This window comes from Python bivittatus, unplaced genomic scaffold (genome assembly GCF_059951505.1).
Source record: "Python bivittatus isolate LINGU-HERP-01145 unplaced genomic scaffold, Pbiv_v1 ctg000190_np1212, whole genome shotgun sequence".
NCBI lineage: Eukaryota > Metazoa > Chordata > Lepidosauria > Squamata > Pythonidae > Python > Python bivittatus.
In genome coordinates, this window is record NW_028277042.1 from 20,842,913 (window position 1) to 20,868,460 (window position 25,548).

At 54.2% G+C, this 25,548-nt stretch overlaps 1 protein-coding gene across 4 annotated transcripts in view; it reads left to right on the forward strand.

Moving 5' to 3' along the window:
• ZFPM1 (zinc finger protein, FOG family member 1) overlaps window positions 1-25,548 on the forward strand; it is a 74,990-nt gene that overhangs the window by 44,857 nt on the left and 4,585 nt on the right. For 2 of the 4 annotated variants that reach the window (XM_088136210.1, XM_088136212.1), the window contains 6 exons: window positions 12,474-12,607; window positions 20,939-21,044; window positions 22,583-22,792; window positions 23,625-23,849; window positions 24,314-24,409; window positions 25,196-25,351. In XM_088136210.1, the coding sequence (XP_087992336.1) occupies window positions 12,474-12,607; window positions 20,939-21,044; window positions 22,583-22,792; window positions 23,625-23,849; window positions 24,314-24,409; window positions 25,196-25,351 (927 nt within the window). Of the gene's footprint in view, window positions 1-4,593; window positions 5,374-12,473; window positions 12,608-20,938; window positions 21,045-22,582; window positions 22,793-23,624; window positions 23,850-24,313; window positions 24,410-25,195; window positions 25,352-25,548 lie in introns of those variants that run through there. The other 2 variants (XM_088136211.1, XM_088136213.1) reach the window with 2 other exon arrangements.

Sequence of the window (25,548 nt, forward strand, 5' to 3'; positions counted from 1 at the left end):
ACGTGGACCTTCTCTTGCTTGCTTAACTGCTCCTAGATTACTGTTTCCCTACCTCTTTTTTTTTCTAAAGGACATATGGATGAGGTCAGACAATAACAGAAGATGGAGGCTGAGTCTGTTTCGCAGGTTCCAGCCACGCGGTTGGCCTTATCTCGGAGTGGGCTCGATTCTGGCCAGTCCCTTAATCCGTTCGCCCCTCCCTCGCCTTGAAGTGCAAGCAGGAAAACAGCCCCAGGAGGCGTAAAGCTTAGCAACTTAGCCAGATTTTTAAGATTCTGAGTACTTGACAACCTGAATCTAGATCTGTGGGGTACGAAACCTGTAGATCCCTCTTGATATGCAAATGAAAAATTGTTTCCTAGATTCCTCAGGTTTTTCTTCCCTTTGTTCTCCTCTTCCTCCTTCACTTGGCCAAGGTGACTTTTTCCCCCTAATGTTGTGCGCTGGGCGTAGAAGATGGCTTCTGCTTAACTTAGGTGATTGTCCGCAGTGCGATAGTTGTGTGGTTTTATAGAAAGACGATGGCCTCCATCCACACGATGGGATATTCCTGATATAACTGTAGGGACAATTGCTGGAAGGCTAAAAAAATAAGCTGAAAATTAGGGTAGGGGTGACGGATCGGTCATTTGCATTCTCCTGCCACTAATTGGCTCCTGTCAAATTACTGGATGCCGGGGCTCAAGAAAGGGGAAGGGGACTCAGGTGGACGTTTTGCCCCCAGGGCCTCTCATATGAAAAGGGTCCTGGACACAGAAAATCACCATTAGTTGCTTAATATCTGGCAAAAAAAAAAGGACCCCCCCATCCACCCCCATGCCATGCTCCGTGTTCTTCGCTACGGTCAAAATCACTGGGAGGACCACTCTCTACAGCAGCATCTCTGTGGCCCGAGTGATGCTCCTATGTGGCGGACAGTTCAGGCCGAACACGCACATGGGTGCGTGCCCACACCACACACGCCTTCAGAATATCCATCTGCCTCTTCAGGAAAAGGGGGAGAGAAATAATTAGAAAGTGTTGGGCCACTAACCCAACCTGGCATTGTGTTTTATCGTCCTATTTCCCTTTTAGCGGGCTCCTTTCTTTGCACACGCCATCAAATATTCAAATATATTTGCAACCCCTGGGTCTCTCTACCCAGCTTCACATGTCACCTTTTATTTCTTTTTCTCTCTGGGTAAAGAACTTTCGCCGTTAACTGAAGAGGCCTTCTTTCCTTTCTCCTTCCTTTAATAAAATTGGGGGATTTTCCATTTTCAGCACTGCCTTAAGACGCTAAAGTAATCGTGCAAGCGAGCCCGCAGGTGTTCCTAAATCACTTTCCACAAGTTATTTATTTGTTTCTTTGAGGCTGTTGTATATTTGCTTTGTTCCCATCGGGGTGTTGGGAAGCATGGTCCCCAAATGAAATCCCACCCAGGCGCTGACATATGCTGGCGTCCTTTCAGCCAGATGGCCACACCACAAGCCCTCAGTGAGTGACTGGAAGATGGCATTCTCGGGGCAGTCATTCAGGGAATCAGAATTCCCCCAACTTTTCTAAAACCTCCAGGCTGATCGCCTAGAGGTGATTCTTAACTTGCCGTAGGCGAGCAGGGAATAGCTCTTTATCAAACCTGAGCACTCTTAATGTTTACGCCGCTTCCGCATTCTCAGCACACTTAAGACGTTGTAAGCCACAACAGACAGGCAAGGGGGTGGCCTAGGCTATTGTGCATTTGTGCTAACTAGTTTAACTTAAAATCTACATGGTTGCTTTTGAGAAGAAGCAAATGTTTGTATGGGTTTTTTTTAACGCGGGCCTTTTTTAAGGGGTGCCCCCCACTCTATATCTCCTACTCGGAGGGGAGGGCAGGTGAAACGGTGCTCGCTCACACCCACCATTTCTTTCAGTAAGCACCTGCGCTAAAAAGAATGAATGTGCTACCGGCTGATTAATGGAGGCACCTCTTTCAAGGTGTAAAATGCGTGTTTATCAGTTAATGGAAGTGATCAGTGGACTGAGCGTCAGAGCCCTCCCTCCAGGCCTGTCGATCTCAAAGGGCAACAGATAGCCATCTGCTCGGCCGTCCCACTGAGCTATTTGAAGTTGGAAAGAGCTTGCCCTCGGCCCTGTCCTGACAGCGAAGGCGGTCCTCTGGTCCTCTGCAGAAGGGAAACTGAGGTGGGGAAAGTGCTGTTGTGCGGGGAGACACGGGGTGCAGTTCCCCGGAACCCTTGGCCTTCCAAGGGGTCTCGTGGCCAAACTTGGGGGGCTCCCGGTTCCCCAACTCTTGAGTTAGAGGAACGCGGGAAGAGTCCAGCCTTCATACGCACACCCCGTCTCCAGTGGATGCGTTTGAGGTTGGGGTGTGTGTTCCATTTTGCCTTTTCAGCTAAATTGCAGGGGGCTGCTAAGCCCAAACCTGCCAGAAAGTCTTCGTTGCTATCTCATTAAAACCCCGGCTGTTTCTTTTCCTTTCCCCGACGTCTATTTTTGCTCCATTTCTCCCCCCACCCCTGCCCCGCCACTACCCCCAAACTCTCTTTCCTTTCTTTCTTTTTTTATCTCTGTTGTGACTCCTGTCTTAGCAATCTGTCTCTGCCTGAAGTTTTCTATGCAAACCTCAAGGTTGGTTATCAGGTGGCCCAGGGCAGTCGGGAGCAGGACAGCCCGTTCTGATGGACGGGGCAGGGTTGCCCATGATCCTCTTGATAAGCGTGTGTGTGCGTGTGTGCGCGCCTGCACACCCCTTTCTTCCTCTTCTCATTGGTATGTGTGGGTGGGAAAAATTATTCCAGCTATTTTTCTTTATCGCTCATAGCAGAGTTTTACACTAGATAGTCGTATTTGTTTTAGATTACCACGGTGGGGAAGAGAGCCAGGCGGTGGGAGCCCGTTGCATGCTGGGGATAACGTGGCCTCAATCCGCCAGGCACGGGGTGTGTAGCGTGCTACCACCCCTCTCAGGCGCCTCGTATCGGGCAGGATGGGGGAGCCCGGTTTGAACCCCCGGTAGCCCCACGCGCTCTGCTTGGCCTTCTCGCAGGGCTGGGGCTGGAGGGAAGAGAAGAACATGTAGGGGTCAGCCAAGTCGCCTAGAGCGGGCACGAGCACCTCTCCTCCGGACAAAGACAAGAGAGAGCTGGACGGCCAGCGGTCAACGGAGGTTGACCGAGAGGAGCATGAGACTCCACAGCCCCAGGCAGCTCTCATCCCCTGGGCAACTGCTGTCAGAGTCTGCACACTCATTCTGTGTGATCCTGACAGCTGCAGCAGACCCAACTGGCACATCTCCATCTTGATTTTAGCCGCGGCCCGTTTTCAGGTGGCTGGCAATGTCCTGCCAGCCCAGTGTGCTGGCTGGGTCCCGCTGCACGGGGCAAGCCGAAACGGGAGGAATTCAGTCCCCCGGCAGGGACTCTTGTCTTCTGGCTTCCCTTCCTGGCTGCCGGGCACCGGCTCCAGGCAGCTTCAGAGGCTCCAAGGAAGCCCCCCAGCCCAGCCGGACTCCTGAAACCGCTTGGGATTTTCGGGCAAGGAGGGGAGAAGGGAGAGGCACCAATAAGGGGGCATAAAACAGGAGAAAAAGCCAGCAAGGATTCCTCCTTTTATGAGACACAATAACCCCACCCTGGCAGGGGAGATAGTATCACCGCTCATTCCAGGCGTGAGCGCACCACCCTTGTCGCCCGGATATGATCAGCCTCTCCAAGGCCATCTCCCCTTTTCTCCCTGCTTGGCGCTGATGGTATCGTCCAGGGCTCCCGTTTATGAGAAATTCTCTCAAAGGGTCTGCGGGGAGGGTGGGAACGGAGCAGTGCTTGGGGAAAGGGGGGCACCCCAAGGCGTCAGTGAGAAGAGTGGGGAGAGGCAGGGGGCTCGGCAGTTTGAAAATTGGGGGACAGGCTTGGAATCAGAGGAGGGTGGCCACGCAAGCCCAGTGGGAAGCATTCAGCTCTCCTGTGGCCGTGGCAGAAGAGGGAATCTGGCTTGGGGAGTGGGGGGAGAGCTTCCCTCTAGTCAAAGGGCCCCACGGCTTGTGGGTCTGAATGCAGTTGTTCAGATGGCCACCCTTTTGCTCTGGGTTCAGGGCAAGTAGTGCCCCCCTCGCGTCCCCATTTCTCAGCAACCCCCACGCGATGTTCCCCCGTCTCTTCTTCTGCACTTCCCCCTTTGCTGGAAAACCAGCCATGTTCAACGGGGCTCCCATGCGGAGGGAGGACAAAGCCCCCAATGCACCTGGTTCTGTTCTGCTGTCCTCTCTCTGGCAGATCTGAAATTGAAAGTTCTTTGGCAGAGCAAATCCTCTGGGATTTTGCAAAGCCTTAAAGCAGTGTTTCTCAATCTCAGCAGCTTTCAGAGGTGTGGACTTCAACTCCCAGAATTCCCCAGCCAGCCTGGCTGGCTGGGGAGTTCTGGGAGTTGAAGTCCACACCTCTGAAAGCTGCTGAGATTGAGAAACACTGCCTTAAAGCATCAGACACATGGGCGCATTTATGAAAATTTGCTTTGTAATTAGGGCTGGCAAGAAGTCTCACGCCGGAGTAGCCTGTAAGCAACTTTCCTGCTTTACAGCCCTCACCAAAGAATTGCCCAGGTTGCAATTTGGAGAAGGGCCTCCTGGCCCCCGGCTTTTTCCACTCCCCAAGACAGATCTGAGGCTGGTTGCTCTTTGCAGGGCAGGTGTAGGGCAACTCCAAAAGGCCATTCTGTTTCCTGCCCGGGGCCCCTTGGAAATTGGACGACAGCTGTTGGAAACGTGAACGCTTCTCCTAACCCCCAGCCCCAGATCTCACCACTTAAAACGGTTGCCTAGATCCCCTCGATCGCGCAGAAAACAGGGCTCGGATCCAGCCCTGCCCAGGGCAGCTGACCAGGCAGCGACAGGGCACTCTGAGGCTGCTCTTTGTCCCCGGGGATCGACCCTTGGCCTAAGATTTCTGCTTTTGAGCTGGTGCAGATGCACGCTGGGGGGTGGGGAGACGGGCCTCGGTTGCTACACAGGCTTGGTAAGAGCTCCTCCATTAATGGGGTCAGGGTTTGCAGCGATAAAGATTTGCTGTTGTTAACTGTGTCAAAAAATCAATAAATCCCCAGCGATGCTCGGTTGCGATAGCAGAAGAGAAATCCCCAACAGCTAGCTAAGCCGCGGGGGCTGGCCGTACATTGGCTGGGGGGGATGACGTGTTGCCGAAAACAGCCCGCTACCCGAAGCAGAGGGAAGGCGGCTGAGGGTCTGGGGTACGCCGACCCACCGCCCTTCCTCCGGCCCTCCAGCCCAGCCGCGCTCAGCCCGCCAGGATGCCCTGCTGAAGCGCAAAGGAGAACGGGGGCGAGTCGGGTGCCCATGGAGGGCCGTCTGGACCATCAGCTGCCGAGTTGCCCAGGTGAGGGGCAAAGCTCTGCCAACGGAGGGGAAGCGGGAGCGGGGGGGCACGAAGCGGACCGTGCTTGGCCCCGCTTTGCCGCCTTGCAGCTTAAGCACATGAGGGCGCAAATGTGCTTCTTTCCAGGGTGGCACCGCGCGTGGCCGCGGGGCCATCTTGGCCTGCTGGAGTCAGCTCTTTTTGTCCTTGTGCCACCTGGGGTTGCGGGAGGGGGGGAGAACTTTCGCTAAGCTTTGGCGCTTTTTTGGCACGCAAACTGCTTCTCCGTTCACAATGAACTGAGGTCGGAAAAGACGACTGGCATTTGGATTGTGGAGGCTGAATAAAGGAGTGTTGCTCCCTTTAAAGTGCATTTGCCGGGAGTGAAACGCAGTGAATGGTCGGTTGCAGGTCTCCTGAGCATCTTCTGCCTGGTGGGCCCCCAGCTGGCCTTGGCCTCCACGCCTGTGCAACTGGAGAAGCTGCCCAGAGCGAGGAGAACAAAGGGGGGGGTGTCTACCGTCCCCTCTCCTTTTTTCTCCTCCTCTAATTTTCGGGGGGGGAGGGGGCCCTTCGGTTCTTCCAAGTATTGCCCCTGATTACTCGGGCAAAGCTGGGATAATCCCTTGAGCCCCTTGAAGCGATTTTTCTTTTGTGAAGGGAGGTGAAGAGTGAAGGCAACGGTGGTTGCAGGCAGCTTTAAACCTCTCCCAATCGCCCCCTCCATCTTATCAGGTGATTGTGCGTCATTTTGCTAGTTGAGTTGTCAGGATTGTGTGAGGGTGTGTGTGTGTGCTTTAATGCTCCTGCTGCTTCGGGTTTGCTGGTTCCTGAAGGAAGGCCGGCTTCTACAACGCCAACGCTTGGCTTTGCCCCTTCCTTCACACCCCCTTTCCAGCAGGGCAACCCCCCTTCCAAGGTTTGGTCCCAACCAGCCTCTTGTTGACTGTTCCATAGCACCGGGTTCAAACCGCCCTATTCATGGAGCTGAGCTCTCCTGGTTTCCCTTCCTCTTTCACGGTGCTAGAACTTGGGTTCTCCCCATTAAACCGACCAGCAGGCAGAAGAAGGTCTCCTTTCCCATCGTTCAAACCAGGGGGATTTGCTTAAAGCTACGTTGGCTTCAAGAGAGGGCGGCTGCGTCAGTTCACCCAGGCAGAGGGGTGAGTTTATGGCAGTGGGGAGACCCACCAGCAGATGATGGCTAGTCTTCACACCCTTCTGAGTTCCAGTCTCATACTTGGCTGAGCTGGGCCAGGAGCACAGGAAGGTTATGGTGGCCTTTGGAAGTCGTGTCATGGGTTATGATAAACGTGGATGATGTTGAGTGAATGCAGTCGTCTGGGGAACTCTGGGAGCTGAAGTCCACCCATCTTGAAGTGGCCAAAGTTGAGAAAGACTGGTCTAGGTGATACGAATGAGGCACATCTGCGGTGGATTGAGCTGGATTGGGCCACTGAAGAGTGGTGGGACAACCAGAACCTGTATGAAGGTTTACCTGGCTGGTTGGGGCAGAGAGCTTGCAAGCAACCCAACCTGGGTAGTACTTCTGACCTACTGGCTGGCCTGGGCTGGGCGTGCGCCCTCCCCCAGCCTCACTGGGCTCAAAATGCAGTCGCTGTGCCCCGTCTCCCCGCCCCGCCATTCCAGCCAAGATCCTCCTGTAACACGGAGAGGCACCCCAGGGACGCGAGCCTTCTCAGACGGCGCCCCCTCGCCATCTTCCCGGCTTCCCCTCCGTTCCCTTTGTAACTTGATTATTGCCTCGCGCAGGCCGATACCAGCCCAATTTGGTTAATGATCCCGGAGATAAGAATTATTCTGATAACTTCGGCCAGCTGGCTTGCGGGAGCCAATGGGAGGCCGGCTTGGCCAGGAAGCTGATGGGGAGATTAGATAAGGGCAGAATTGTATTAACCTGCAGGGTGGTGAAACTGAGCGCCAGCACACCGGTCCCAAGATTAGGGGCAGCCAGACGCAGGCGCAAACAGCCCGCCAGCGGGGGGAGAAACGGACTTTGTTCCTTGCGATAATCTACAACACTGTTTTGGCCATTAGGCCAGGCCGGACTATTAATTGATGTGTCGTCATCGTGGCCAGTGGCTCCTTTGGGTGTGTGGATCTGAGAGGTGGCGCGTGAAGGAAAGCGCAGACGGGGACGTCGTCTGCTCTTTGGAAGCGGGATCTGTCCATCGCGTCTGTCCGTCTGAAGCCCAGGCTCTGCGGAGCTTGGATTGAAACAAAGGGGCTTCTCTCGCGGCCACCAGGCCCCCCTCGCCGTGCTTCTGGGCTGGCACAAATCAGGAGAGCTTCCGCGTGTACCAGGCTGTTCAAAGCGGTTTGCACAACTCTTCCTGGGGTTGTGAAACTGTGTTGTGGTTTCCAGTACCGAACAGGGTTGTAGCCGCAGAGCCTTTCCAAAACTCACCTGCTAAGGATAATTTTTTAATAAAAGAATGGGGAAGTTGGTTACCTAGTGAGAGGGCCCATATTTTAGGAACCGAATGCAGTTTCAGTGAAATCCAGTTCAGTGTTCACCCCACCCATTCCTTTATCCTGGCCTCTTCTGCTTTTTGGTGTGCTGCCTGAAAAGCGATGCCCATCCAGTGGGCATCCAGTGGGGACCCAGGCATGGCCAAAGACAAAACTCTGGGCTCTGGCAGCCAACATGGAACATGTATGGACTGGAGACTTTTATGAGAGTGGAAGTCGGGTGGGTACAACCCAAGAATGCTGGCGGTAACCAGTCCTGCTGTGCACAAAACATTTGCACCGCAGCAAAATTGTGTAGCGGTTTGCTAATGGCCCCAAAGGGGGAAAAGCTCAGGGAGCCTTCGAAATAGAGCCCTTTTTCCCCACCCAGTGCTGAAGGCACCGGCAATAGAGGACATCTGATAAATGCCACAAGAAGGACCAGCAGAATGTGGATTATTGGAAAGGCTCTGAATGTGAGGTGGACTTCTCTTGGGGTGGGGTGGGCAGCTGTCTCCAAGCCTGGGGCCCCACCCTTCCCTCTCTACTCAGTGGGGTTTAGGCACACACAGTTGGGCACACCTTCTTCTGGGGTGATAGTCCATCCGGGTCCTTTGACCCACAACCCCAAGAATGGCAACCCTTGGGCCATTTTCTCTGGCATCGGGGAAGGGGGGTCTCCTGCATTGCCCCCAACTTGGGGAAGGTACTTTGGTTGGCCCAGGGAGGTGGCCCCATGCTGATGAGCTGGAGAGTCCATGGCAGGAACCGGGAATGTCCAGGCCTTGCTTCCAAGCTGTGGGTCTTTCCCCGTCCTGCCCAGTTGGTGCCCTCTGGCATCCCTTCAGCACATCACCAGGAGATCAGCACTGCCCACTGTGCCCTCTCCTTCCTTTCTTCCTTTGCAAAACCCAGCAGGGGTGGAGGGAGGGAAGTGCCCCTCCCCTCCGCCAGCCCTATTTTTGTCCCCTTGTGTCTGGAACGGTCGCCTCCTTTATCAGCGGCAGAGTGTTTTCTCTGGTGGGGATTGATACACAGAAGATGCACCGCTCTGACATGGAAAGTGTCAGGCAGAGGCTCTTATCGCCTAACCATGGTCTCCTGACCCAAACGCAGCTGATTAGCCCGCAAGAAGCCGAAGGAGGGAGGGGGCTGCCGAGCTTCCCGGGAGCCGGCCGGAAGTTGGAGCTCCGTGCAAAGTTGGCGGCGGCAGCTGCCGGGGAGGATCCCCGTTGCAGAGATGGAGATGGCGGCAGAGGCCCTATTGGATGCCCTCCTTCAGCAGATAGGGACGCACGGATTGTCTCCGTTTCCCCATAGAATTTGGGGCAGGCGTTGACCAGGATCTTTGCTTTTGGGCTATTCGCCCACATTTGAGGGTTAAACTGAATTTCAGTGTCCCTCCTGACTCTAAAGGGACCAGAAACAGCCATCCATTTCTGGCAGTCACGATGGGAGAAGGCTTGAGGGGCACAAACGTCCCCGAGGCTGGGTGGCTCTTCCCAAGGGCAACATTTGGCCTGAGACAAAAGACGTAAAGTGGGAGGGTTTTCCATAACTTTGCCCCCTGCTAAACCCAGGTGATCACAGGTGGTGCGGAAAGAGCTGTAGGTATGTATAGATCCAATGCCACCTGACATGGCATGGTCAAAAAAGTCAAGATGGTGGCCTTGCTGGTGCAGTCGAACTTCCAACTGACCTTTATGTCAGATACAAAAGAAACAGAGCCTTAATTGCACCGTTTTGACTTTTTTGCCCACACCTTGCAGACCTCCCCCTCCTGGCCTGTAAAATTTGAAATGGGTCAGAATTGATAGCTGTGTCTTCAGGCAGTTCTTTGTTTTGTTTTTGGGGGGGTTGTATCTGGGAGCTGAAGCCCACCCATCTGAAAGCCGCCAAGGGTGAGAAACGCTGCGCTGAGCAAAGGATTAGAGGTGCCCAGACCAGAATTAAAAAGGACTCGTTGAACAACGTTGCAAACCAATTCTGCATTGAAGAGTTCTCCTTTCTCGTTTTTCCTAATTGTTCTTACACAGTTGGGTGGAAGAATTACTTCGGGTCCTGGGTTAAGGGAGAACGGATTCTGGAGTGGCCTGTGGGGTCAGCTTGCAGTCACTAAATGCCGGGGTGACCAGGGGGGGGAGCGTGCTGCACCGTCCTCTTCTGGGCAGACTGTGGCCTCCCAGCTTCCTCAGATCCCAAAGGAAGACATTAGGAGGGACCCCCCGTGGAGCTTTTCTCAGGTAGGGAAGTATGGCCCACAAGGGAGGTGCAGAGTTCCCAGAGTCTGCAACCACCAGAGACAATTGGAAGAAATTCTCCAGGAGCCAGGAAATGAGGTGGAAAAATGGAAGCCCCGGGATCAAGAGAAGAAAACACCCGAGAAATGGCAGAGCAGGAGCAGAACCTCCACATTTCAGGAGGTTCTTGCTTGCCAGGAGCAACGTCATCAAGAAGGTCCAGATGAATTTGGTGGAAGAGCACAGGAAACTGGACCCCAGACTCATTCCTGTCCCTCCTTGTGTTGCTAGTCATTTCCCACCCCACTAGCCAGTTTCCTCCGTGGGGCCTATCCCCACAGGCTAATTGGATGGCAGACCCCCTTCTCGTTCTTAATCTTGGAGAGAAGGTACATTCTTTGTGGAGCTGATGGGCTCCTCTGAGTCCATATACAAGTATTCCTCATTTAGCAACGGCCTCGTTTAGCAACCATTCGCAGTTACAATGGTGATGAAAAAGTAACTTTGTGACCAATCCTCACATTGACAACCTTCACAGGTCTGTAAAGCAAAGGAAAGCTGAAGGAAGATTGTAAGCATGGTCGTGGGTTCACTCAGTGACTGCTTTGCTTAATGACCGAGATGCCAGTCCCAATTGTGCTCACTAAAGGAGGGCTACCCATAGAACCCCTGGGCTGCCCTGCAGCCAGTCTATAAAATCCAGAAAGGATGAGTTATGGGCAGACCAGGGTGGCCCGTGATGTGCTGCAACAGGGGTCTAAGCCAAGATTGATCAAGGTGGAAGGGGCCATTCAGGCCGTTGGTCCAACTGCCAGTTAGAATTGTTGGGGTGCCAGGCGGTCCCAAAGAGGCAGGAACTGCTGCATCCCCACTCCAGCAGGGCAGTCTTCCCAGCCCCCCCCCAGGAACACAGACCCTCCCTGTTCAGAAGCACCAAAGGCTGAGAGGAGGGGCTGCTGTGGACAGCAGGGATCATCATGGAGCGCACCACCGTCCAACCCAGGAAAGCTGGTCCTGGTGAGAGTGGCAGACCCCGGCCAGCGCAGTCACGAAAGCTGGTGATGCCCATGTGGCAGACAGAAAGGTCCAGCTGTGGGGGCCCCTCCCCTCCCCTCCCCTCCCCTCCCCTCCCCTCTGATAAGCCCTGGCATTCGGGGACTTCTGCCTCCCTCCCCCCCCCCCCAGCGTTTGATGTGCCGTGATGAGATGAGAAATCTGATCTCAAGGACTTGTTTCCCACGCAGAAGGTCAAGCTGAACCGCCGCCCTGCACTCTGCTGTGACTCCGTCCTCCTTCTCCGCAGTGGGGTTTGGAGAAAGGGGGGATTGCAAGAACGCTTGCCCCTTCCTCCGCTCCAGATGTGGAAAGAGGGGGGCCGAGAGCCTTGCTCTCGCCTGCCTTGAAGTATCGCTTAACTGCCATCTTATCAGCAGGCAGCAAGATGGAGGTGCAGCTAAAACATTTTTAGGCCAGTCTTTCCAGCCAATTTACATGTTATCTACCCCATTAAACCGAGAGGCTTATCAAAGCATCAAGGCTATTACAGCCCCAAGCTGCCTCAGCCAAGGGCCTAATGAAGCCTTAGAGAGACTCCCTTTTCTGTGGACGGGTGCCAGCAACCTTTGACCATCGTGCCCCCCCCCAAAAAAACCCTCTGCTGGGTACCTCGAGAGGAATGAGGCAGGATCTGTGGTGGGTGAACCCAGCAAGAGGGTACCCGGGCAGGACAGAGGCCATCCTTGCAAACATCATCGCTCGGCTCTTTGCAATCTGGGAGCACAACCTGCCCATCTCTGGTCAGAAGCCTGGGAGGGTGGGAGTTTGGGGTGGGCACCAGGACAAGGAAAGTGGGCAGACCCCAGAGGCTACCATCTTTGTGTGAAGGGATCTGTGCAACACACGCAGTGGTGGAGCCCTGTGCGCAGACGGTCTGGGAAGGCCTGGAAGGGGTCCTTTTCCTCCTCTCTCTTGCCCCCCCTTCCCCCCTTCCTTTCCGAAAGAAGCCAATGAGCAAATATGGAAGAGTTTCCTGGGGGGGCAGAGCGATGGCATGGTTAGAATCTTGTGGCTCATCTGATCCTCCATGCGTTTCTGAAGTGGGGGCCATTCCCGCCACAGGTGGCCCTCCATGCCCTAGTTTAAATATTGGACCTTGGCCTGTTTTCAGAAAGGCCCTTACCCTGACACCCTCACCCCCACCCCACCCCCAAAGCCCCGCTGGGGTCCACGGCTAGCTGGCAGAAACCCCTTTTGTCGAGGCAAAACTCAGAGGTGCCTGGGTGCCGCGCCACAGTGTCCCTCTGCAAGGCAGCACAAATGTGACCCACCCGGGATCGTCCAGGGTGCCGTACGTCCAGGGTCTTCGCTGAGCCTTCTGGCTTCCCCAACCCTCTCTTTTCTCTCTTTCAGATGAGTTGGAGCTTCTGACCTCCCAGGCAGAGAGCAAGGTGTGCGCTAAGCACGGTATCCCCAGTGGAGTGTTTTGGGGCCCCTTCCCAGGAAATATCCACAGTGAACCGTCTTCTCCAAGACTGGCCGAGCCGGTAAGGTTTCCCCCCGTAAAACAGTCAACCACTTAGTGGAAGGGGAAGAGTCCTTGCAAGCTGAAAGCAGGATCTCCTGTCCTCGGTTTCCCCCCCACAGAACAACAACCCTGTGAGGTGGGCAAGGCTGAGGGAGGAAGTGATGGCTGGGACTGGAAAATTTATCCAAATCGCTCAATGACAATATTACATAAGGCTGCCTCAGAATAACATGTCGTTTACCTGATCAACTTTTTCAATTTTTGCTTCCTATGACCAAACCATTGCCAGCCCTATATGGTTATTTAAATAGTTCATTTAATATTTAAAAGAAGTGTCCGGAAGAAAAATAATATTCTCACTCAGTGTCAGCACAGAGAAATGAAGAGAGAGTCCTTAGCAGGACTTTTGAAATACAAAGTGGTGTAAATTTACCCACCTGTCTCCTGCTTTTTTAGTTGAAAAAGCTCTCAAGGCAGCTACTGAAAATAAGCAAAAGACCGTTTCCAAAAAGGTTGGGGGGGGAAATCAGTAAATATATCGAAATATATCAATGGGCCTATTTAAAACATTTTAAAGCGCTGTTGAAAAGATGAAAGAGCAAGAGCTAAAAACCACCCAAGTTATGAAAAGAGGCAACTCTTCTCTTCATACTTGAAGAACCGAGAGTGGGAACTTGGAAAGTAAAGTAGGGGATTCTGCAGAAGGGGAGGGGCTGCGGAAAAGCCCCTCCCCAAATGAGGGGGCGAACACGCCAGGGAGTTGATGCCAGTGCGCCAGCAGCACTGCCTGCGGTCCTGTGGGTGACCCCAATGAGGGACCTGCCTGCATCGGAGAAATCTTTTGGGCACATCGATTCCAGGTGGTTCTGGCTGCTTTCTGCCAGAAATCAGATTCTGGCTGTGGATCAGTGGCTGATAGGCCGCCGAAGGCACCGGCGTAATCCATGCGTGCTGAGTGCTCCGCTCCACAAGCGGGAGACGGGTCTGCATCAGCTCTTACATCTGGAGTTTGCACGAGATGAAGAGCGCGGTGGTTCTTTTAACCTCCTACTTCTTCCGAAATCGGTATTCCTCACCTAGCTGGTTGGAAGGGTTTGTCCAAATCAGCAGGCTTGTGATGTTGCCCAGGCTTCCTCCCGTCTTCCCTTTCCACAACCTGGGTAAATCAAGCCTAACCTGGAGATTAGCACCACTGATCGAGCAGCCGTTATCTTGTGAAGCAAGTTCTCTTGTGCAGCTGATCTCCTAGAAACAGTGTTTTTCAAACTTGGCGACTTTAAGACAAGCGGACTTCAACTCCCAGAATTCCCCAGCCAGCCATGGCTGGCTGGGGAATTTTGGGAGTTGAAGTCCGCTTGTCTTAAAGTCGCCAAGTTTGAAAAACACTGCTTTAGTGTGTTGCATGCCATCCTGGTCCCTTCATTTGAAAAAAGGGCATGGTAGAATTACAAAAACCCAGGGGACCCAAATAATCAGGGTGCAACCCCGTCTACGACAAACGTTGCCGTGTTTGGAGACTTTGATTCCGAAAGAGCCAAGTAAGGGGGACGTGCAAATCTCCAGAGGGGGGTTCTGGGAGTTGTAGTACCAACATATTTGGGAGACCCCAGGGTGCAAGGAGGTGCGACTGCTGTCCTGGATGGCTGTTGCAAAGGAATTGGGCAGGGAGGTGGATTCTCTGAATCCCAAGATCTCTCTCTTCTCTCCCAGCCCGGGTTGATTCCGGTCTCCTGCAGGATGGCTTTTGACAGGAGAATGGAAGGAAATCAAAGCCGGGGTGGAGGAGAAAGGGGCATCTGTGGGCGAACTATCCCTCTTTTGGGGCACAGGGCAGTAAAAATACTGCAGGATCACTCCAAACCCAATGATAATGCAGCCACGGGTGCCCCCCAAAAAGCCTGGCTGCCCAGCATGATCTTTAAGCAGATGCCGAGAGCGCTGAAATGCCCTGGCATCCAGAAGGGGAATCAAAACAAGAGGTGCGCCTCCCTGCCCGAGAGATGTCGTCGGGCGCTGGAGAGAAGCAGGATGTTTTGCCCCGGCCCAGGGACCTGTGGGGAGCCCTTCCGCGCAGCTTGTCTCCCCCTTGGAGGAAACTTGGGTGCCCGCGGTGCATCCTCCCTCCGTCTCAAGCGCCATCCCGAGAACCTTTGGCTCGGGCAGAGCGAAGGGAGGCAGGGGCAGGACAGCCTGGAAACCCTTCCAACTTTTCATGGTGCTTGCGAGGAGGACGGAGCGTCTCAGCCTCTCGCTTTCTCTCCCTCTCTGTCTGTCTCTGCTCCCCATTTATCTTTTTTTGTGCTGAATTAAATCCTTGATTAACCCTTATCTTGCCAGTTTGGCGGCTATCTCTTCTGTGGCGCCGTCTGTCCAGACAACCGGTACAGGATGATTGATTTCTTAAAGATAGGCTGCTGCTTTTTTCTGATACTTCATTTATTGTCTAAATATTTTTGCTCCCGTTTCAGCAGCTTCCCTTATCCAGCCACGTTGACGATCCCCAGTCCTCTCTTTCTCTTCCTTTCCGCTCTCCTTTCCTTGGCGTTGCCACTCCTTGGGGGGAGGTGGGAGGGAGAGGCCGTCTTGCCTCCCATCTTTCCTCCATTGCTGGCTCTTGGAAGCCCCCAACTTCAGCAGCTCTGGGCAGGGGGAGGTTTCCCAGTTCACTTCTCCCTGAATCTTTTTTGAAGGGAGCAGCCCAGGATGGGACATAGGTCCTTTGGGGGGGCAAGGCAGGTGCTGCAGGCCCCTCCCTTGAGTGGCTAGCAGGCATCAGGTCTTATGGAGCATCTCTCAAGGCTGGGATAGGGCAAGCTTGGCAGCACAGGAACCAGCTGCTGTCCGCACCTTGTTCAGCTTTGGCAAAGGAGATCCATTCCATTGGTAGGGAAGACCCTTCGAAGCAGAAGATGAACGGTTGGTGGGTCTTTGTTCATGGCACCGCGTCAGCTGGGAAGTAGATCTGCAGTGAGGTCCTCCATTGATTTCAGTTGAGTGAGTGTCTTGTAGAGAGAGATGGTTGCCAGATCTTCTGAAGAATGAAGCTGGGAGAGATGTTGGACGGTGGAGCACAATTCTTGAATAGGCTGGCATACAGGAACGAAACAGGCATGGTGGAAGCAAAACATTTAGCATCTGGGTACCAAAATATGAAGATGTAGGTATAAGATGGAAGAGGAAGTGTGGCATATGTGACATAGGGGCCAGCGGTGGAACAACCAGGCTGGTAGGGGGACCAGATTCTGTAAAGCAGAGTTGAAAGATCTGATGACCCTTCCTCTGGAGAAGAGAAGATTCATGAGTGATGTGTTCCTGATCTCCAAACAGTTGCAAGACTGCCATTCAGAAGACAGAACAGGCTTGCTCTCTGCTGCTCCAGGACTAGTTCTAGGGGGTATGAACTGAGAAGAAACAGGTTTGAACTGAACGTTAGGAAAGAGTTCCTAGCAAGTGAGAGTCACTCAGCTGCAAACCAAGGTGCCAGAGGAGGTGGTGGGCTTGCCTCCCCTCGAGACACCGAAGCAGAGGATAAAACACCGCATTAATAGCAGGATTCTACTTTGGAGATCCTGCCTTTAAAAGGCTTGATGCTCTAAAGCAGGGTTTCTCAACCTCAGCAACTTTAAGAGGCGTGGACTTCAACTCCCAGAATTCCCCAGCCAGCCATGCCTCTTAAAGTTGCTGAGGTTGAGAAACACTGATCTAAAGGGACGCTTCAGAGTCTGCCATTCTGTGAAAGTCCTCTCTTCCCTGCTCCCCAAATGCCTCTGGCTGGCCAGGATGCGGGACTTGGGTGGCGCTTATGTTCTTAGCACAGCCTTCCAAGGAACATCTGGCTGCCGTTGCAGGGATTGAGAATGCCGGACCAGACAAGCCCTTTCCGTGGATCCCAAAGCTCCCTCCTTAAGCTGCTGGGTGGAAGGAAGACAGGTGTGTCTCGAGATCCCAGCCCTTGTGCCCCTTCCTGAAAATCCGCCCCATCTTGAAGGAGTCTTCTCAGGCTTCCAGCGTGATTCGGCAACCCTCTGCAAGGCGGAAATGCCTGGGAATTTTCTTTCTGCATGCCCCCTTCCTGCAGGGAGACCGGATCATCTCGGAGCTTAATGATTAACCAGTGTGGCTGGCTCTGCTCTCCCTTGTTTAGCGAGGGGTCCAGGCTGCCCCAGATAAAGCGTCCCGGGCTGGCGGATGTTGCTCAGATACAGTTTCCGATGGTTATCAGGCCCGCTGCAGATTCGAGACACTGACCTCTTTGTTAAGGGGGAAACAAGGAGAGTTCTCAGCATCGCCTGCTGCCCCAATCCCACTTCCTGCAGAGGGGCTGGCATGGAAAATGGCCGGAAGGGCAGCCGCGGCTGGCTTGTTAGCGTGCGCCTCTCGCAGACCTGGGTGCTTCAAGCAGGACAGCAGACCAAAATGGGACACTGCTTGGAGCCGGACGGGCCAGGACGGGGGCCTGAAGGGCCCGTGGCATGGAGCCTTTCTAAGAGAGGGCGGGGAGGAAGCCTCGTTGCAAAATCGGAGGCTGGAGGGAGCGCTGCCCTGGGAGATGTGCTGGTTTGGGCCCAGGGCCTTTGGGAGTTTGCTCCCTTGCGGTGTGTGCGTTCCTTTCGTGGCTGCACCGAGACAGGCCCCTGCCCCAAGCAGCTTCCAATCTAATATTTGACATGAAGCTGGACAGAGCCAAGCCTGGAAAAAGGAAATGGATCCCAGGTTGACATGGGTGCTTCTCCTGAGTTTGTGATCCAGACCATATCTCCAAGCGTGGGATGCAGAAAAATATGCTAAGGAAGACACATAAGGGAACATCCTTGCGGGAAAGCGGAGAATGGGCACGCAACTGCAGATATGGCAGCGAGAGCCATGCGGCTGTCTCAATTTTGCAGTGCTGAGTTCTGCTGACTTACACCCCTTGCATGCCAGTGGCCTAATTTCTGGCCAGAATGAGAAAGACGAGGAAAGCCAGAGTTGACCCGGGTTCCCAGAGATGCATGAATCCACTTAGAATGATTTAGTCATAAAGTTGAATCCTCTTTCGCTTCCAGAACTGTAGACGCGGCAGTTGGAGTTGGGCAGCTAATAAATTCAAAGAAACGAATATATAAAATCCTGCAAGGTAGGTTGGGCTGCGACCAGAGAATTTGAGCCTATCCTCAGAGTTCAGCATCTTAACTACTACATTGCCCCGGCTCTTAATGATGTGTGCATGAGGCCGATACGGCTTGTCCAAAAAGTACTTTTAACTAATCCTGGCTTAGTGTTCCCTGTGAACCGAGCTAGCACCAGGGAGCTAAAGCCAATTAGCTTGTTTGTGACTCTGGAGTATCTATGTATGAAGATGTTGCATCTGAGAATCTTTTACTCGTTTTAAAAATGAGAGCCAGATACTAGTCCTTAAGGCTGTGAAGGGACAGATAAGTGGTAAGGAGATGGGAGGAGAGCAGGGGCTAACGATGGTGTAATTCCTTAACTTTTGTCTGGGGACGGAGCAGTGTTTCTCAACCTTGGCAGCTTGAAGATGTGTGGACTTCAACTCCCAGAATTCCCCAGCCAGCATGGCTGGCTGGGGAATTCTGGGAGTTGAAGTCCACACATCTTCAAGTTCCCGAGGTTGAGAAACACGAATAGAGAAATCAAAGCGTCTGAATGTCTTTCTCCTCCACCACCCCTTTTCTCGCCCCCACAAACTTTTCCAAGCATCTTTGCACCTGCTCCAGGTGCGTAAACTTCGACACAGCGGGAAGAGTTTTCCTTGCCAGAACAGACACCGAAGAAGAAGAAGAGAACAGCTTGGCCATGGCAAGGGCTGGTTGGGGAGAGGGCATTCCGGTTTTGGGGGTGGGCAGGGCGATGCCCCAGACTGGATCAGGCCTGGTTGGCATCGGTCCCCCACCCACGGGGCCTCTCCGTGGCTAAACGTGGCACAGAGCAGAGGCCGGGCAGGGGGCAACCCCAAGGGCCGAATCCGCGATGGAGAAGGTGCGTCCTCCCCACCCGGCTGCACCCGCGCACCGGCGCTGCGCCTCCCTTCTGCACTGGGGTAGCTCCGTGTCCTCGCCCGTGCACGCACGTTGTGGGACGGCTGTTTTTGAATCGTCAGCAAAAGCGTGGGTCTCCTTGTGTGTGCGTGTGTGTGTGCCAGTGGGAGGGAGAGAGGAACTTGCACGTGTGTGTTATTATCAAGCCTTGAGCACTCTGCTCCTTGGAACGATAAGCCGTAAACCGACCAAGACTGTCAGTCTGAGTTGAGGGTTTAGAAATATTGGGACGAATAATTAGATTTCATATCGTTACTGCTGCAGCCATTGAAGGATCAGGCAGATTAATTTTTCCCCTCTCCCTCCTTCCTTCTCATTAATATTCATTAGCAGCGCACGGAGGCAGAGAGGCGCGAGGGCCGAGCGCAAGGGAAGTGGGGCAGATGGCAAGGGGGAACCTTCCTCCTCCGCCAAATCCTCCTCCTCCTCCTCCAGAGGTGGGCTCCTTCTGGGTCTGCCCGCCTTTGGTGGAAAAACAGCCGTGCCGTGGAACTGCCTTTCCTTCCAAAGTCCTGCTTTGCCTCGTGCGCCGGGCTGTTTCTTCGCCAGCAGCTGTTGGGCCGAAGTGCAACATGGAACCTCCATGTTCAGTAGCAGCCCGCCTCCCCCCTGAATGCCCAAGAAGAAAAGAGGAAACATTTCCTTGTGTGCCTTGCTGGAAGAGCCTGCGTTAGGAAGGGCAGAACGTTTTCTCGGCGCTCTTCATTTGCCACCCTCGTTCAAAGAGGGCCTTGAAAGAGAGGAGCAGCAGCCCTCCCAGCCGTGGGAGCAGTGATGAACGTCGGCTGCTGCCCGCCTGGCCGGAGCGTTTCCCAGCGGGGTCTCCTTGGCCCCCGGTGGGGTGCAGGAGGCAACACGAAAGCTGCCTCTTGGGTCTGGGCCCCGGGGCCCATCGCTCGGGCGCACCAGCTGCAAGTCGCAGGAATACCCAGGGCGGAAATTGCAGGGAGAAACCTCTGGGTTTGGCTGGAATTTGGCAACGGGGTATATTTTGTTTTGACTCGTGCCTCCTTTTCAAAGGGGGCAAGTCGCTGGAACAAGATGTACCTAGTTATTTGTGGTGGCCTCACGTGGAACGTGGACATCTACAGGATTCCCCACGGCTGTGTCCCATGAGAGGGTTCATGGGACGGGGGACCCTCCTGGGGCAGGGAGGGGGTCATCCGCGGGGGTGGGAGTTCCCACCAGAGAAAATCCAACCCTGATGCTTTTGCCCTCGGGAGCTCCTCTGGGGCAGAAACGTTTCTGTTCTTCTGTGGGGTGAATGCATCAGAGGGGCTCTTGGGGGCTCAGGCAATGTGGCTTCCGAGTCACGCTGCCACCCTTCCCACCTCCGCCGAACATCCGTGGCTGCGTCAGCGGCACGAGGGCTCCGTGCTGGCCAGAGGGCCAGAGCGCTTCCTCTTCTCTCGCTGAAGTGAGGCCAAGCTTGGCCGCCACTCCCCCCCCAGCAATCCCGTCTCTCCTCCTCCTCTGCCCCCTCTAATCTCTTTTCCTCCCTCCGCACAACCGAGGTTAGGGGTGAAGTGGCTGCTTCCTCCCCAGCCAGCACGGCTTGGCCCGCGGGTTACAAAGAAGAGGAAATAACAAGCTTGTTGTCTTCGTGCCCGGGCTGCCGTGGCCGCGGGGTCACTTTCCACAAGGGAGGTGGGGTGTCCTCGGGCGGAGGCCCGCGTTGCCCCTCGGGTTGGCGGCGACCCTGCTGTCCTGGAGGGAAGTGAGCGCTGGGCTGCGCTCCATGGCCACGTGGATCGCACCACCAGGCCGCTGGAACAAGGAAGGAGGCCACCCACTGACCTAGACGGACGCACAAGACACGTGTCCGCATATCCGAGAACCCCCCAGCATTGATGGCTTGATTCAATTTATACCTCTGCCTCTCTGGCTGGGGGTGGTGGTTGGGCTGTCACAGCCCCCGCCATCACTATCTCACTGGTCCAAGGCTGTCGCGGGTCTTGCTCCCGTGCGGCTGCATCGGGTGGCACAGGGTGGAGGAATTGCGCAACTCTTGAAATGGGAAGGGGCACCAATGAGAAGAACCCCGAATGGACCAGGGCAGTGTGGCCATCCCATCCTCTCGGTGCATTTGGGTGGAAAATTTGAGCATTTCCTGGACCTACAATGGCTGCCTTCCCAACCCGGCTGCTTCCGAACGTGCGGGCCAAAGGTTGAGGTTGTTGATGAGATCTTGCCACCTCCAGCGGGTCCCACGGTGGTGGTGGCGGTGCTGTTTGCTGCTGTTCGGGGTTGCACCTGTTTTCCAGTGGGGAGAGCGGCTTGCACGTTCAACCCACTTCTTCTTCTCTTCCCAGCTGAACCCACCAGTGACCCTGATCCTGCAGGATGACACTTGCTGGCTGGCCAAGCTTTCTTTGGTTTCTGGAGAAGGGGACGCCAATTCGGTGATCTACAAGAAGGGTCAGTACCTGGGCAGGGACCCCTGCCTGATTTGGGGTGGGGAGCTGGAAGAGAAAGGTATTCATTCCAGTACGGGCAAGGATGCTAAAAAGACCCCCTCCCAAGAGAAATACATTTTTAGTAGTTTTCACAAGCTAATTCTCCCCAATCTGATGCCCCCCACCCCAGAGATATTGGGGAAAATTCCCAGAATGGCGGCTGGCTAGCCTAGCCAAGGCTTGGTGGGCGTTTTAGCCCAACATACCTGGTTCAGAGAAGGTAAATTCCATATTTCATTAACAGCCAAATGTCTGGATATCTTGCAGCAGAATATCGGTGCCCGGTCCTGGTGTCTGTATTTCCTGAAATAATGCCATTAGCTATACTTGGGTCCATCTGTATATCTCAGGCAGGAAAGAGGGCTGACAAATCGGAGGCGTCCTTGTCCTTGAAGGCAAAATATAGATTTTTTTTTCTTCCCAGCAGAGCCAGGGAGGTAGATGAGATTTGGAAAGCATGGCCGTGGTAAACAGACACCCGCAGGCGGGAGGATGTAGGGATTAAATTGAAGCTCTGCTGGGAAAGGCAGGTTTGAAGAAAGGGAGGTGGGTCGGCAGCACTAGATGTTTCCAGGGAGGGCACCCCGGGCACAAGGAAGGGGCACGGGCAGGGGGCTCCCAACTGGACAGGTAGGCTGTGCTAGCGGATTAGTTGAGAGGGCAAGAAAGAACGTTGTGCCGTTTTGGGGAAATGTGTGGTCCAACGCTGCCACCTCTCTTTGGCTGTGGGCATTGCGCAGAGTCAGTGCAACGTTCGGGAAGGCCTTTTGACGCTGCTGCTAAAAAAGGAGGTCGGTGACGTTTCTGCCTGCCCCTCAGATGCTCGCGTCCATTAGTCGTTCTTTCATTTGAATCCGCAGAGGCGCCAGGCGTCCCAGTGGCCGAGCGACTTCATCCTACGTCTTTGATGTATCATCGTTGCTCAGATTTTCTCAGAATTCCTTGGGGTACTTGGCCATACCAGAATTTTTAATAATGGCACATCGTCCCCAGAAGCCTAGAGGGCAGAAGCCCCTTTTTATACATGTAATAAATAATATGTCCTCTCTGACACCCCCCTCCCCACACAATGTATATATATATAGAGAAATGCAGATATAGATATAAAAAATTATATATAGTATGTCATATGTAGCTCTCTTTTCTCCCCCCCTTTTTTCCATATGCTGTTGGACAATCAAGTGAGCAACTGGTGGTTAATACGTTTTTCAGGTCCTTCTGCCGTTCGTCGGGGTTGTTGCAGAATTCAGCTCCGAAAAACCCATCATGGATTCAAACCATTCTACTTCATAACATTTATTCTGGGCTTCTCTTTCTCCATGCCCCAGAAAGTCACCCTCCCAAGGCTGCTTGGGAGATGTTTAGGTCCAAATGGAAGGACATCTCCCCAGGCAAAAATTGGCCGTTTCACAGAGCAAGCAGCGCCGAAGCTGGACGACGCTGCGTCGTCCGACGTGGGACTCCCATGATTGTATTTTTTTCCTCTTTGTCAATTCCCAGATGACTCCATTTGGTGTAAAACCACCAAGCCTCTTTCGGAAGGAGATGCGCTGAAGGCGTTCGTCATGGCTGAGCCGATGGGGATCCCCAACCACGCTGGGAAGACCGAGAGTGGGGAGTCTGCTCCCCCGGTAGCTCTGCCTCCCGAAATCCAGCTTCTTCCACAGCAAGCTGGGATGGCAGCCATCTTGGCCACGGCAGTTGTCAACAGTAAGTGATCGGGGCAGGGCTTAAGGCTTTTACGCAGCCATCCCCGCCAGAGGTGTGGGTGCCAACTGCCAGGAATTCTGGGAGTTGAAGTCCACGCATCTGGCAGCTGCTGGGGCATAACTGATTTGTGCTGGGCTCGAATGTCTGGTCCCCAGTCCATCCACATTACTGAGCTCAGTGGTTCCTCTCACTATCCACCGACTATCCACTGTAAATCATTGCCGCCCCCCTCCCCAAGTCCTGCGGTGCTGCCTCATTGTGGCAGGGATGGTTAAAGAACGTCGGGAATGTATGCCAAGAGTATACATTCCCAGCAGGGTCACCCAAAGCGGGAAGGTCATGCCAGCTGCCCAGCTAAAGCCAGCAGGCCCCTCTGCTGGGCAGCAGCAATAGAGGAAGACGCTGCAGGCATTTAGCAACGGTGGCAAGGGCATGCGTTCACACTGCATGGGAGGAGGCCGCGATGAAATCACTCCTGTAGTTTTATCAAGAAAACCACGTGGATAGAAAATGTAAAATGATGGACGGTATAGTGCCGGATGAGATCGCTAAGGGTCGACAACAACTTCATGGCATGTAATCATCCAACCATTGCAGGCCCAATCCTATGGGAAAGTGGCAGGCAATGAAACAGCGGGTTTATGCCCCTAATAATCCTGCGATGTTGGGCGCGGCTGAAAGAGCAATGGCTTTGTGGCTGGGCTTCGTGGGGGCCCGGGTCCACGGCCGACCCTGCCCTGAGTCCCCGTTCTCGGAGGGCTCTCCCTGGCCCTGGCGCCAGACACGACTGTGCCCAGGTCTTCCCCTTCTCCGATTCCCTTCCGCCTTCCAGAGGACGTGTTTCCCTGCAAAGACTGCGGCATCTGGTACCGGAGCGAGCGGAACCTGCAGGCCCACCTGATGTACTACTGTGCCAGCCGCCAAAGCACCGGCTCGCCCGCCATGGATGAAAAGCCCAAGGAGGCCTACCCCAATGAGCGCATCTGCCCCTTCCCCCAGTGCCAGAAGAGCTGCCCCAGCGCCAGCTCCCTGGAGATCCACATGCGCAGCCACAGCGGTAAGAGGGCGCCGCCCCCAGTTTGGCCCAGGTGGTGGGGGAGGCCCGGGAAGAAGCGGTCCCCATTCAGGCGCAGAGGCTGGATGTGCGTGCCCAGACCTCAGTCCGCACACTTCAAAGGACAGCAGTGACAGGAAGTCTAGTTAAGGTGGTGGGGCTGTTCTCTTGCACAAGCAGGCAGGAAGGCAGGGAGACTTACCTCAGCCGCGGGGAACGCCTGCAGCCCTGCCAAAGCCCAGCTGTTTTGGTTTGGGTTTTTTTAAAGATTTTCTGATTAGGGAAAGTTAAGGGGGACCGGGGTTCAGGTAAGTCAGCGCAGCCTGACTGCCACCGGCACCCATTCAGCAGGCGTAGCTCAGCATCTCCATCACGCAGAAAACCGTGGGCCGGCCCTGCCATTTGGGCAATGGGACGACACCATTTTTGTCCCGCTCGTGCCATTCACGCCTGGCTTCTTCTTTCAGGAGAGAGGCCATTCGTCTGTCTCATCTGTCTGTCTGCCTTTACAACAAAAGCCAACTGTGAGCGACATCTGAAAGTTCACACAGATACCCTGAATGGTAAGTTTGGCCTCAGGGCTGGAAGTACAGCATGGAACGAACCCTTCTGAGATATCCACCAGCTGTTCTCCTTGCTCTTCCTGGTTCACTCACACTTGCGCAAGCCCAAAGCAAGGCTCCATTGCTTGGGGGTGGGGACTTCTGTTTTGCCCAGGGTCCTGCTCCCAAGAGTTCCCCATTGAACCCTCTCGTGGTTGAGGTTAACTGGTTATGAATTCGGAGTAAGCACTGGGCCGCAGCAGCCGTATGGACAGTTGGACAGAAGATGTTGGCATGCTGGGCGAGGGCAGTGGAAAGCTGTAAAAACAAACAGGGTTGTCTTAGGCTACGAGGGAGAAGAGTGTTGGCCCCTGTTAGATGCCTCTTTGGAGAGGCATAGCTCAGTGGCAGAGCCTTTGCCTGACATGCAGAAGATCCTAGATTCAACGCTCAGCGTCTCCAGATAGGAGAGCTTGGCTTGAGACTCAGGAAAGCCACTGCTACTCAGTGTAATAATTAGACTAGATGGACCAAAGACATTTAAATGAATATGAGTTCATTTGCTACACTTCTAAGTAGGCTTTGTCCATATGTGCTGCCTCATCCCACCCACGGTTCACTTGCTCTCCACCGGCACCCCTTGCCCCTAATGTAGCTGGAATGTAGCTTATTGGTGGACCACCACCAGCTTTGCACGCAGATGTCCCCAACTTCAGTGCCTGGTACCCACCATCAACTTGTTTGTGGAGGGGTGTTGGCAGCCCACATAAGTAGTGCCAAGAATCAGGCAGCTTCCTGTGCTTACAGGTGTCTGCCACAGCTGTGGCTTCATCTCCACCACTCGGGACATCCTCTACAGCCACTTGGTCACGAATCACATGATCTGCCAGCCTGGCTCCAAAGGAGAGCTCTACTCCCCAAGTCCCACCATCCCTGCTTCCACCACTAAGCCACTGGTCCCGGGTAAGTGAGGGGTTTCCAGAGACAGGTGTGGAGGCAGCCTCCCATCATGGTTAGAACGTCAACCTAGGGTTCTGGGCCCTTTAACAGAGGAACCTATTGCATAAGGTTCTGTTTCTTGTAATTAAAAATAGTTGGGTAGTGAACTCGCTGGCGGATTCCAGCAAGTGTCCATAGGCAGATTGGTATTGACAGCGACC